Below are 12,847 nucleotides of genomic sequence, written 5' to 3' on the forward strand. Positions count from 1 at the left end.
GTTAAGGCCACCTCCAGCTTGCATACAAATGAATCTCATGGCACTCTACGAAATGTACCATTGTAAAATACATCATTATAAAAAATGAGATGTTTAGAAACATCAGTGTTAGTGTCTTATTTATTGTATCTGTAAAGTTGATAAATGCTGCTTTCAGTCTGAATTAGAAGTGTTGAAAAACCTCTTCTTCCTCAAGCCTTGAGGAAGAACATTTTCAGAAAGATATAATGGATATACTGTCTTACCTTAACTCAGTCCTACATGAACTCATTCTGACAAATCATAAATTATATGGACAGTTCTTGCTCATGGAAACAGTCTTGCTGAATCTTTTGTGACGCCTTGCATGAACAAGAACTTGGGGGATCAGTCCCTTAATCTTCAGTGCATTAAGAAATCTGGAGCCAGAAGAGCGTGAAGTGTGAGTAGGGATGTAAAAGTGTAACAAATCCTTTAAATAAGAAGAATGAGAATGTGAAAGTGTCTTTCTTTAAAAGCAAGATTGTAGTATCAATGCAAGCATAAACTGGAAACTAATCTGAGGACTTCAGAGAGAATGTAATGCAGGCTCAATGTGTATGATGGCTAATAACCTCAGCATTAGCATTTTGCACTGATTGAAGCCTTTACCAGAGGTGTTTGAAAGATTAGCTTGGTGGCACTTATATTGAGCTAACCTGTAGATAATGAAAGACATGTCAACACATGTTACACATGTCAGCGTACTGAAAGATGAAAGTAGAGTCAAATTCAACAAACAGTAAAAGGCAAGTTCAGGGGTAGAAGCTGATTTCAATCAGCAAGAGTGAATCAAAACTAATGGCTAGATTTGTATGTGTGAATATGTTCAGAAAAAGTTGCCTGTAAATTAACATAAAAGTACCATTTTAATAATGTAATTTTGAAAATAAATGTTTTTCTAGTTTTAATTACTGAATTATTTACTATGCAACAAAGACACTCTGGGAATAGACAGAAAATATTGAGGGAAACTAATGCATCATCACAGCACAGAATATATCAGTTAGACACTCGTTAAATGCCTCATTCAACTGCAAATGCTACATTTAACACTGTTAAGATAACTAAGAAGTTAAAATACCATAAATTGAAACCAATAGAAGAGGGCATATTCAAATAGAATTGCATGTATATCGGCATATTTTGCAGTAGGACAAAGAAAAGTGGAGTTTTCTTTCTGTGAAATTGCTCACTCTAAGAAGACTTCAATGAATGGTGACCTCAGCTGCCATAGGTGAAAACATCTTGAAGTACTGATTTTTTTTTTTTCCCCTTTCAGAGTGCCCTGATTACATAATTGCATCATGAATCATATTTCCTTATTTTTTTGGCTTTGGGAAAATATGAAAAAATAGTTCCAGTGCTTAATGCTAGGGATCACAAAAAGTAGTGCTTCTTGTGTGAATTTAGTTTTTTGTAGTATTTTCCTTGACTGTAACATAAGAATGTCTTTGATGCTAGCTAGTCTCATGTAGTGGGATTTTGACTCTGAGAAAACTCATTTGTATTGTATCATGAAGTGTAGGTTAATTTTGTAAAATTTCTTTTGTGTGTTGCTTTTTTTTTTTGTTTGTTGGGTTTTTTGGGGGGAGAATGGTGATTTTTTTTTTTTGGTGGAGCAGTCCACATCAAAACTCAAGGAGACTGATTCTCTTGTGTGGTGCATGAGAGTTACTTCCATGTCAAAGATACAATGCATTGTCTTACTGAATATCTTATTGCAGAATCTGGCTTGGTGTCTTAAGGGAAGAATGCTTACACAAAATAAAAAAATAAAACAAAAAACCCCCCAAACCATCTCAAAGAAACTGCAAAGGACATAGCACTTGCTGATATGAAATGGAGAATATGAAAATCACCAAAATTTTAGGTTTTGTGCCTTTTTTGTCATCTTGATGGGATTTTTTTTTTAATGGGGAGATGTTTTTTTTTTATTATTGTGGTATAGCCAAACCCCTCTCGGTCCAGGGCCCCTTTTTTTCTTTTTTTTTCTTGTTTGTTCTAGCTCTTATAGAGGTGAACAAAAATGACTCATTCAGCTCTAATAAATCTGTTATGAAGATAGACTTTATTTTATTCAGAGGTTAATACAGTTCCATATGCAATCACTTCAGTTAACTCCATGAGCATTTAATAATCTATTTCAATCACTTTATACCATGTGCATGTATAATGCCATATATGTATCTCATCTATATTAACTGTAGGTCCTTGAAATGGGCTTTGATATTTACAACTTCTGCGCATTTCAGCATCTGCAGCTGTGATATATTTTGTGGCGATAACTTCCAGCACCAATTCAGCCACATCTGTTTTTTTCTGAAACAGACAACAACATTAAAATGGTCTCATTTGCTGTCAAATAGGCTTACAGAGTAATGTACACTGTGTGGCTCCTGATCTGGGAAACTAATGCCTTCCATGTTTGGTTGCCGGTGTGAGGAATGTCAGTGGGTGCACAATCCTGCAGAGGTGCTGACTATACGAGTCCCACACAGCACTTAAGCATGTGCTTACCATTAAGCTCATAAGTACAGTCACTGATCTTAAGCATGAGCTTAAGTGCATTATTGACACAGGGCCAGAGGGCTAAGTGCCATCCAGGGAAGTCATGGTTGCCCGTATCCTGGGGTGACAATAGCTCAGCCCCCCTCCTCAAATTTATTACAGCTGCAGTTTCTTCAGGCACTAAAATGCTACAAGAAATGTGAAAAAAGGTGAGAAATAAGGATTGCTTTGGTTACACCTGGGCAGATCTGCCTGGTTGATTCCAGTGGAAGGTTTGCCATTGCTGGAGATGCAAATTCCCACGCTACCAAAGGCTGTTAAAGACTCTGGGATTGTTAAAGGCTTACCAGCTCATTACACAGTTGGTAACCTAAAGAGGGAACATCCACAAAACTCAGGCTTTGAACCAGTGAACTTTCAGTCATATGGGTTGTTTTTAATTCTGTGTGTAGTCTCATGGTTTATTTGAACTCCCAGCTAAATGAAGTTTGCCCCTTCTAACATGGGTGCAGCCACTGGATAACAGGTGAGGTGAGGAGGAGCTGCCGCTTACCTTTCAGGTTGTAGATGTAACAGAAGGTGGACTGAACAAAATGGAGACAACCAAAATGTTTTCTTGCTTTCAGATTTTTAATGCTGTCCATTTTCTCTTGCTCTCTCTTTATGCCACTTTGATCACATAGGGGTGGGAATCATCTGACTGAGTTTCAGGACCTTGATTCCATGCTTTCTGTAAAACTGCAAGTTTCATCAGAAGTTTTACATGCACGAGTTTTATGTACTCTAATGCTAAGCAATTTCAGTTTCTAAGACTTCACTGATGTTAGGTTTCTTTGGAAGAGAAACTGCCTCCCTCCTTTTGGTCTTTGCTTACTCAAAACCATTGTGACCTTAAAGAAACGTGTGTGAGCTCAGGGTGAAATCAGAACCTGGTATGCTAAACAGCCTTTTCTGAAGCTGCCCTTTTGCAAATGTGCCCATGATATGACAATGATTTTTGAAGTTGTATGTGGGAAAGACATGAAGGGAGAGAGAGCCTACTCCTGCATTAATATATATTTTCTTCCTTTAGGTGCTTAAAAGTATTTTTAACAATAACTTACTGTTAAAAAGAAGGGAGACATGAGTTGTGTGAAGCTTTTTAAAATACACAGTAGTTACATCTGGTGACATACTTCTTGTTTATTACTAACTGTTTGTTATCATTTTAGTGGGAAGAAATTAGTGGACTGGATGAAAACTACACTCCTATACGAACATACCAGGTATGCCAGGTGATGGAATCAAACCAAAACAACTGGCTTCGGACTAACTGGATTGCAAAAAGCAATGCACAAAGGATTTTTGTAGAACTGAAATTCACTCTGAGGGATTGTAACAGTCTTCCTGGAGTTCTGGGGACTTGTAAAGAAACTTTTAACTTGTATTATTATGAAACAGACTACGACACTGGCAGGAATATCCGAGAAAACCAATATGTAAAAATAGACACTATTGCAGCAGATGAAAGTTTTACCCAGGGTGATCTTGGGGAGAGAAAAATGAAACTTAACACAGAGGTGAGAGAAATTGGACCTTTGTCCAAAAAAGGATTCTATCTTGCATTTCAGGACGTAGGGGCCTGCATTGCTTTGGTCTCTGTCAAAGTCTACTACAAGAAGTGCTGGTCCATCATTGAGAACTTAGCTATTTTTCCTGACACAGTGACTGGCTCAGAGTTTTCCTCTTTAGTTGAAGTGCGAGGAACTTGTGTCAGCAGTGCGGAGGAGGAGGCGGAGAACTCGCCGAAGATGCACTGTAGTGCGGAGGGAGAATGGTTAGTGCCTATTGGAAAATGTATCTGCAAAGCAGGATACCAGCAGAAAGGAGACACGTGTGAACGTAAGTAAACACACAACTTGCTGTAAATTACAGGTCATGTTCTACCAGATTTTCTTTTTTTTTTTTCTTTTATTTGCCTTTTTTTTTTTCCCAAGAGAAATGCATCATCAGTCTGCTTTTAAAGTTTTCAGATCCTCAATCTGTAAAGTTTACACTGGTTAATCTAAATCATTCTGTCCGATTATGAAAATCAGTGGTTGCATAATGCACTTTCAAATTTAAAGAAAAAAGTTGAAGTTGTGAGAAGTAAAAAGATAGGTTCAGGACTAACATTATGAACTGGTTAAGGTGTCGTTTCTTGGAGCTCTTGGTAAGGCTGAGTAAGTCCTACCTATCACAGAATATTGTATCAATAATGACAGGTATGATTAGGTGAACCGTTTGTTCTTTCACACGATCTCTGACAGAATTCTAAGGAAATTAAAATGGATGTAGTAAACAGAATGGGGTGTGGTTGGTTAGTAATGAGAAGAATACACACAAAATCAAAACCGATCTAGAGATTTGTGTCAAGTGTGTGAAAATTCTAACACAAGATAGATATTTCAAACAGAATATCCAATTTTAAGAATAAAGTATGGTTTCCTTCTATAATTTTTTTGCACAAAACTAACTAGGCTTTTGGCTTGCAGTGGGATCATTGTGATTGTTTTAAAATAGTGGCAGATCAGAGACTATTGAGTTGTACTTCCTGATTCAGACTAATGCAGTTAACCATGTTCTTAGAATTCTACTTACCCTTAGCATTGCTGTCACTGGGGCTACAGGTATAAGACATTTCTGCTTAGCATGAGAAAGAATATTTTATTGTCTTTGCTTCCAGTAAAAATAAGAGAACCTGTAGTTTGTTTGAAAACAGCTATTTTCATGCACATTTAATACAAGGACTATTATTTTTATCACAAGATAACACAAGGAGTTATATATCGCCATATGTTTATTTCAAGATAGGTAGACATTTGTTGGTGAGAAATATTGTAAGTGAAAAACTGGAAAAAAATACCCTACAAATCTATGAAGAGGAGAAACATACAATCTCAAAAACAAAGTTTGCAGCACTCACTGAGTCTGAGGTGCCTGTGTGAGGACTTCAAAATCTGTAGAGGATTAGGGACACCCTAAAACAAAGTAGACGAGTCTCTTTATTAATTGCTTGTCCTCATTAAAAAAACCAGTTCTGCTTTTGATGAGTTTTTACGAGGAAATTCAGTGGAAGGTGAAATGAGTGGAGTTGATCTGAGGCCTTTGCAACTCCACACAAATCTTTCATTGTGTCTGTTGGGAAGGGATGAAGTCTTATACACTGCAGAGGGTGATCTCATTAGGAGTGATTGTAATGTGAAAAACTTCCCTGACAAAACCGTTCAGTAGATTGTATTAGAGGTCTGTTAAAAATGTTAAGTGCTGCATCCCACAGAAGTCTGTGTTGAGGTTTTAGAATTTTTTTTTTCTGAGTGACTGATTTTTTTTTTCCTTTTTTAAGTTAACTTGCTAGTTATCATTGATGTAATTAATATTCTAATTTTATTTGACTTTCAATAAGGGAGAGAAAATATCCAAAATATCCCCAGTGTATGTTAGGAAGGGGGTGGGGGACGTGAGCTGAGTGAGCATGGCGGGGATGGATAGAAAAGAAAGTGATGTTTGGTAACTGGAATTCAAGTAACCTGTTTATTAAACAGGCTTCTTAATTTCTAACCACGCTGATGTTGACAAAAGAATTAAATGATAACTTGTACTTGAGCCTGGTGGCGTGCTCATTTGCAAGAACACTTCCCATTTCTGGCTTGCTTCCAAAGCAATCGCTAGGAGAACACGCTACTCTGGAAGCAGTCCAGAGGATCATTTATGGTATTTTTCCTCTTTTCTTTCAGTGATCCTGTTAAGAGTTTCAAAACAAACTCTGGCCCCATATTGAGGCAAGCTAATGTGTTTGAGAGGGAAAAGGTGGTAGGCAGGCACTCGTCGAGTGCGTGCTGAGTTGGCAGCTCTGAGTCAGAATGATCTGGGTGACTGTGGCACATGCTTGTAATTGCTGTCTGTGTGTCCTGTCTGGGCTCGAGGATGTTATTAAGTATGATCAATTATGTAGTGACCGATAATACAGCTGGCACATTGATACTGCGTCTGTTTTTTGTGACAGATATTGAGAGAAACTTATCTGAACATTGACACTAATGCAACTGGCTATCTGTTTCTGTCAAGCTGTGTAGCAGATCAAGCAGAAGCAAGTTGGTGTGTGCTTCTTAACCCAGAGCTTTTATAGCCCTGTCTGAGGGCTCACTTCTGCAGATACTTTGTACCTGGCATGCTGCGTGACTTCTTTGGGACTACTCAGGGCAGAAAGCATTGTGCTCTGTCAGGATGGGCAGAAGTCTGTGATTCTTCTCTCGCACTTGCTAAAGCTCTGCTGAATTAACTTAACACAATAGCATGGTCTTTTAAAGATACAGAATAATACCTTATCTAGCTGTGTTGTAGCAAAGGTAGGAGTAGATGGCCACATTGTAGTTCCAAATAGCTCTTCAGCCTGTAAGTCAGCAGGGATTTTCATTTGTGTTACGCTAGCTTGATTGGCTGTCTGTGATTGAATAATGTGTTCCTTTTGCATACAGCTCCTCTCCTGTTTGTGAAATTTACTGAGTTCATATACTAAAACAATTGAATTTTGATTTATACACAAGTCTGTACTGAAGGGGTTTTTTGTTGATTTGTTTTTTTAATGAATGTAAGTAACTTGTAGTGCTGGGAAGGATAAGGAAGAAAACAGTTGTGAGTGGTGAAACACATAACCTGGAAAATGAGGTCCCATGTGTTCCCCCTTCATTGCTTGATCTTTCAAACTGAGTTTATCTTCTTTTTTTCCCTTTTGGATGTACACTGATTACTTCTCACTATACGAGTACCAAAGAATCCTTGTGAGCTCTGTGGTCTAACATGTACATTAGAGAGCCAAATTTTAGAGAGTTCAGAAATTCAATTTAAAGCAAGATCTTAAAGCTGTGTGAAACAAACATGAGAAAACTACGTGAGCCTCTGAACTTTCAGTTGCAGATTGTTTTGCTTATGTACAAGGAGACTATTTCTTCAGTGTTGATCTTAGGTCTCCTGGTGTGTAGCACTAGGTTTAGGTGTGGAAGTCCTGTATTTTAAATGATTATCTTGAAGGGAACCTAGCAGCGGTACCAGAAAGGTACTTAGACATATTCAGTTCTTTTAACACCATGTATTGCATCTGTTCTTGAAAAAAAATCAGCAGCCAACCGTCTGAAAAAACTACATCCAACCAACCAAAAAAAAAAGCCAGCCACAAAAAGCCCATGGACTTCTCAGCAACTGTAGTGGACTCCCAATAGGTCTAACTTGGACTTTTCTCACAGTGGAGTTCAGTTGATATGTTATGCATGTAAAGGAGTACAGTGCAATCAGTGATTGATATTTGAAGGTGAAAATAATTCTATGAGAGCTTTTAGTATAATGTATTTTCCATCTGTTTCATGTTAGTTGGGGGTGGGGAGGGAGAGAATTAAATTTATTCAATCAGAGCAGTAGAGTGATATTTCAGAAGGTAGGAATCTTCTCTTAATATTACTGAACTGAGAAATTACATAGATGACTGGGCACCAAGTCCAAAAATTCAAATTCGTAGGGAAAGCCAAATGGGCACATTTTACTGTTAAATGTATTATAATACTGTATGCATTAACAGTTGTTTTATTGGCCTCGAAATGCGGAGGGGATTATAGCTATTTGCACATTTTGTCTTGGTGAGGTAAAAAGGGAGCTACAGGCTTTTCTTTCCAGACTTTGTCAAGTGCTATACACTGTGCCAAAGAGCAAGCTGCATCTGTTCCTTCTCTCTCTTTTTTTTTTTTTTCTTCTTAGGACAAACTTTTTATGTCTTCACTTTGTAAGATATTACTTGATAACAGATCCAGAAACTGAATTTGCCTTATGTGCAGCATATTTGTGGTAAAGTAAGTGTGGTTGTGGGTTTTTTGTTTGCTTGCTTGTTTGTTTTCTTTCTTGTGTGTTTTGTTTTTTTAATGTTACTCCATTTATGAGCTGATGTGCCATGAATTTATTGGTAGAGGTCAATGAATTAAGACTGGAATGTGAATAAGTTGTCATTAAAACAAGTATTACCATGCTTCTAAAAAGTTCAAGTTGCACATATTGTGAATTGAGTGTATGTAGAGTTCAGCTCAGGGAGCTTGTCAAAGAAGCTGTGGGTGACCTGCAACTTGAGTAACCTATGCTGACATTCCTGCATTATTAACTTGAAAATTTTTTGCTTTGTGGAGATGGAGAAAATTTCAAGTTTCAATGGCATTTATATCATCAAGACTCTGAATGTTTCGTTTTTTGAAGAAGAGTTACCTTTCTTCCACTTGCCTCCAAAATTACTCTAGGGAAGAGAATGTAATTAGTTTCAGCTAATTGAACCTGAGCAGAGAATGAGGGTATCTCTGTGTCACTGAGTCTTGTCATTTTCTCAGAAGCCGGTAGAAGTTCAACAGCAGAGCATCTATCTCCTTCCCTTTTTATTCCCTAACATATTAAATAACTTTTCTGTTCCTTTTTAAATAAAGGTCAGTGGGATCTGATAGCAGACACCACATGCAGCTGAATATAAACTATTTGATTAAAAAGTAGCATTAAAAGGTAAGTATCTTTGCAAAGGATCCTAGCAGCATTCCGGAAAATAAAATAGAAACTTTAAGGTGAAAGTAAGACCTTCTAGCTAGATGGTCAAGAATTACTGAAGGTGTTTCTACCATGAAATGCAGAGCTTTGATTTCTGCTTCAAGCCCCCTTTGGAATTTGTAGAAAGTTGAATGTTTTGGCCATCATTCACCTTGTGGTCTTCTGACTTTTCCCCTCTTGTTAGAGAAGTGTGGTAGAAAGATATATTTTCTTGATATATCTTTCTTTCAGACCAGTCTAGTGTTCATAGAGAGGATAATCTTCACAAATTTATTAGTCTCTCTAAGTAGTTTGGATTTCTTTGACCTACTTTGTTTGTGTTCTTTGGCTTTTTGGATGTGAAAGCACAGAGAATAGAAAGGGAAAGGAGCTACGTTAAACATGACCTCTTTGAAAAGTTGTTTCCAAATGAAGCAACACAAAATGGCTAGTGTTCTCAGTGGTCAGGATTTTCCTGGAAAAAATGGTGCCTTCATGCTTCATGAAACCTGTTTCAGGTCTCTTCTGCATTGTGTTTTGGCCCTAAGATACAATTGATTTTTGGTAGTGTGGCTTTGCTGGAAGTATCTGAATTAGTTTGCTAAGTACGATTATAGGCAGTCATAGTTTTGGTGATACAGCATCCTCTCCCAAATGTGAAATGAAGATATAAGAGAAGTAGGGTGATGAGAAGTCGAACTGATAAGTAATGAAGGCAGTCAAAACCATCTAGTTTTCATTGATAATGCTATCAGAGTGATCCCTAAGATGAATTAACTGTAGAGCTACTGACAGATTGAGTTTTCAATAAACTAGTTGTTTTGCTTCAGAAGGGCTGAAAGAGGTGAAATAGCACACACAAATGGGCTATCAGGAGCCCAGATCCTAGAAGTGGAGTTGTTGGATAATGTAGTTGAATGTCAAGCTCTTTCCCTTTCCCGCCTTTCTTCTCCACTGCCCTCTGGCCTGTCCCTCTTCCCAGCTTCTGCTGTCTCCAGGAATTAATCTTAGTTTTGCATTTTGCTTGAGGTTTGATAAATACCAATTCCTTAAACTAAATTTGCTGCATGGTTGTTGTTTGGGTTTTTTTTGGTCAGATCCCCTGCTGTGCACAGATTTTGAAATGCAAACAAAGCCAGCAATGAAATCTAAGAGAATTTTAGTAATATCTCCTTCAGTTACAGGGGAAGCACTAAAACTGTCTGTTTTACAGGTCTGGGATGCCACTACTGAATTAGCTACGGTTGCTCAACAGCTGGGCCCTTAACTCCTTAGCCATAAAGTCTGTCTGCTGTTTGTTCTAAATGAAGCTTTAGTTGGTATTTAGAAATGGAATCTCATCTTGTCAAGTCTGTTGCCCAAAACCATAAGTTTTGCTTCTGAAACAAACTTTCCTGCCCAGAAATCTTTTGTGAAGGGTGCAATAGGCATCTTACGGCTTTGCTATCATTTTCTAAGTTTGCTGTGTTTCTAAGTATAAAAAAGTTTTCCTACATGAAAAAGAAGCTGCTTGCTTGGAAATTCTGAGAGGTTTTTTTGGTTTGTTTGTTTTGGTGTGGGTTTTTTTGTTTTTGTCCAGGGTTTCTGTTAACCTCTCAGAATTAGGCCACTAAAAATAAATTTAAGTATTGTTTCATTTCTGAGTACAAATGGGAGAAGTGACATATAATCCTCCTGAGGAGGATCATAATTGTACATGCCTTCCATTAAATATGACTGTTAACTTTTTAAGAAAAAGCAAAACAAAACCCATCCAGAAAACAAAGTTTCAGGAATTGAAAAAAAGAGAGTTAGTAGGTTACAGAGAAAGTGTAAGTAGGGATCATTTAATGGAAGAACCAATCATAGAAAAGAGAAGAACATGTTAATAACTATTTACCTAATCTACTTTATGTATCTGTAAAACATCTATTATTTCTATAGTGAAATGCTGTTGAAAGTTGTTCAAGAAATCTGCAGTTCAAAGTATATATTATTCTCTGAAAATAAGGACCCTTAAGTAGAGGACTGAATTTGAGGTTTTTATTTAAGAAGTGAGACAACCATATGGAGAGAGCTATGTCTGGTACTGAAGCTGAAAAAAAAAATGGAAATTATGTGGGCAAAATGTTTGGTTAACTAGATTAGCTTTTGAATTTTGATGCATCCCAAACTTCCTCTGTTATTGTGAAAATATTGGCTCCCCAACAACAGTTCCTATATACTAAGCAGTATTAAATCCCTAAGAAAATCTCTCTGTTTTCACTTGGGAAACTGTGGAGATAGTTTTAGTGTAGGTTTTCAGTTAATATCTTGCTTATTATTACTTGAACTATAGAGTAAAAATTAATTATTGCTTCTTGATTTCTTAGCATTAAATGCTGGAATGCTGGCTTCCCTTATACTGTGCAGGCTCTGTCTGCAATGCTAATTTAGTTCTTAAAAACAACAGCCATACACAATTTATTGTGGATTAACACTTTTTAGATTAAAAAGAAATAAAACATGTTGAAACTAATACCTGCAAAGTCAAAATGGATCTTTTGAAGGGTTATAATGAGTTATATGTATATAACTTAATTGTGTTGTTTTTTGCCTTAGAGATACTATAAATATTACTTTTATAAAAACTTTAGGCTGGAACCAAATTGAGAGTAAAACAGTTTGTAGGAGTTTCCTTCAAAGAATTAGAAAACTGTGTTCAGGGAGCTTATTAAAAGCCAAACAAGAAAAATATGTATATGATTTCTGCTTTAATTCTTCACAGAGTGTTGTGGTGTCAAAGAGAACCAAAAAAAAAAGGGCAGGTTCACTATTCAAGTCATCATGACCTGTCTTTAATTTCGTAAAAAGAAACCTCTCTTTAGCAGAATGGTGTGTCTAATTTCTTCTATAACATTGCATTATTGTGAAAACAGCAGCAATAGCATAAGACATTTTTAGGAACGCACTTCTCCTTAATTAGATAAGCTTTTATCCCTGTGCACTTCCTAATCTTTGTGCTGCTGCTGTCTGTTACAGTGAGTTCTCTTGTCCCTAATATTAATAAAAAATATATATGTGAAAGTGAATAGTATCCAGTTAATAGTTCATGGCAGAAACTGGGGTAATCTCATGTTTCATTTCTTGCTCTCAGACGTATCAGCAATGTGTGCCTGGTGGCTCTAGAGAAAGTATTTTTGTATATTTTTCCATTAATGACTGTTTCTGACTTCATAGAGTCTCCCTAATAAACACAACACACCAACAAAAAGGAGAGTGTCTGTTCAGTGTTTAACACTCTTTTCCTTCTATTTTTCTTCATTAAGAAGAGATTTTCCATTAGGAAAAAATCTCTCTTTGAAGGTATATGCTCTTTGGAAAATTTTGCTTAATATCAAGCTAATTTATAATTCTAAGTCAGAGTAGCAAAGGCAACCAAATATAAAACTTGTGTGCAATAAGAATTGGGCTCAAGTACTGTATTTCTTGAGTTCAGATCCTGTCAGTGCATGTACCTGTACAGCTTTATTTAGCTGGGTGGCCCCACTGCTTGTCTTGAGGACAATAAAGTTGCTCACATCTATAACAAACATCAGTGTTTTTTACCCAGGGTAATTTGATACTTTAACCTGTTAATTTTTATGATTTGGATTAGTTACATGTGTCTCTTGGCAAGACGTGGCTCTCCTGCAATAATAGTATCAAGCATTTTTCCAATAAAAGACTAATTAACTCTAATTGTTAGTATATCTGATACCAGTACATACCTCAAATGTGTGTGATTGATGGG

At 36.8% G+C, this 12,847-nt stretch overlaps 1 protein-coding gene across 7 annotated transcripts in view; it reads left to right on the forward strand.

Moving 5' to 3' along the window:
• EPHA7 (EPH receptor A7) overlaps positions 1 to 12,847 on the forward strand; it is a 202,450-nt gene that overhangs the window by 4,906 nt on the left and 184,697 nt on the right. For all 7 annotated transcript variants that reach the window (XM_010404019.4, XM_010403976.3, XM_010404012.3 and 4 more), the window contains exon 3: positions 3,741 to 4,410. In XM_010404019.4, coding sequence (XP_010402321.1) covers positions 3,741 to 4,410 — 670 coding nt within the window. The remainder of the gene's footprint in view (positions 1 to 3,740; positions 4,411 to 12,847) is intronic.

This window comes from Corvus cornix, chromosome 3, assembly GCF_000738735.6.
Source record: "Corvus cornix cornix isolate S_Up_H32 chromosome 3, ASM73873v5, whole genome shotgun sequence".
NCBI lineage: Eukaryota > Metazoa > Chordata > Aves > Passeriformes > Corvidae > Corvus > Corvus cornix.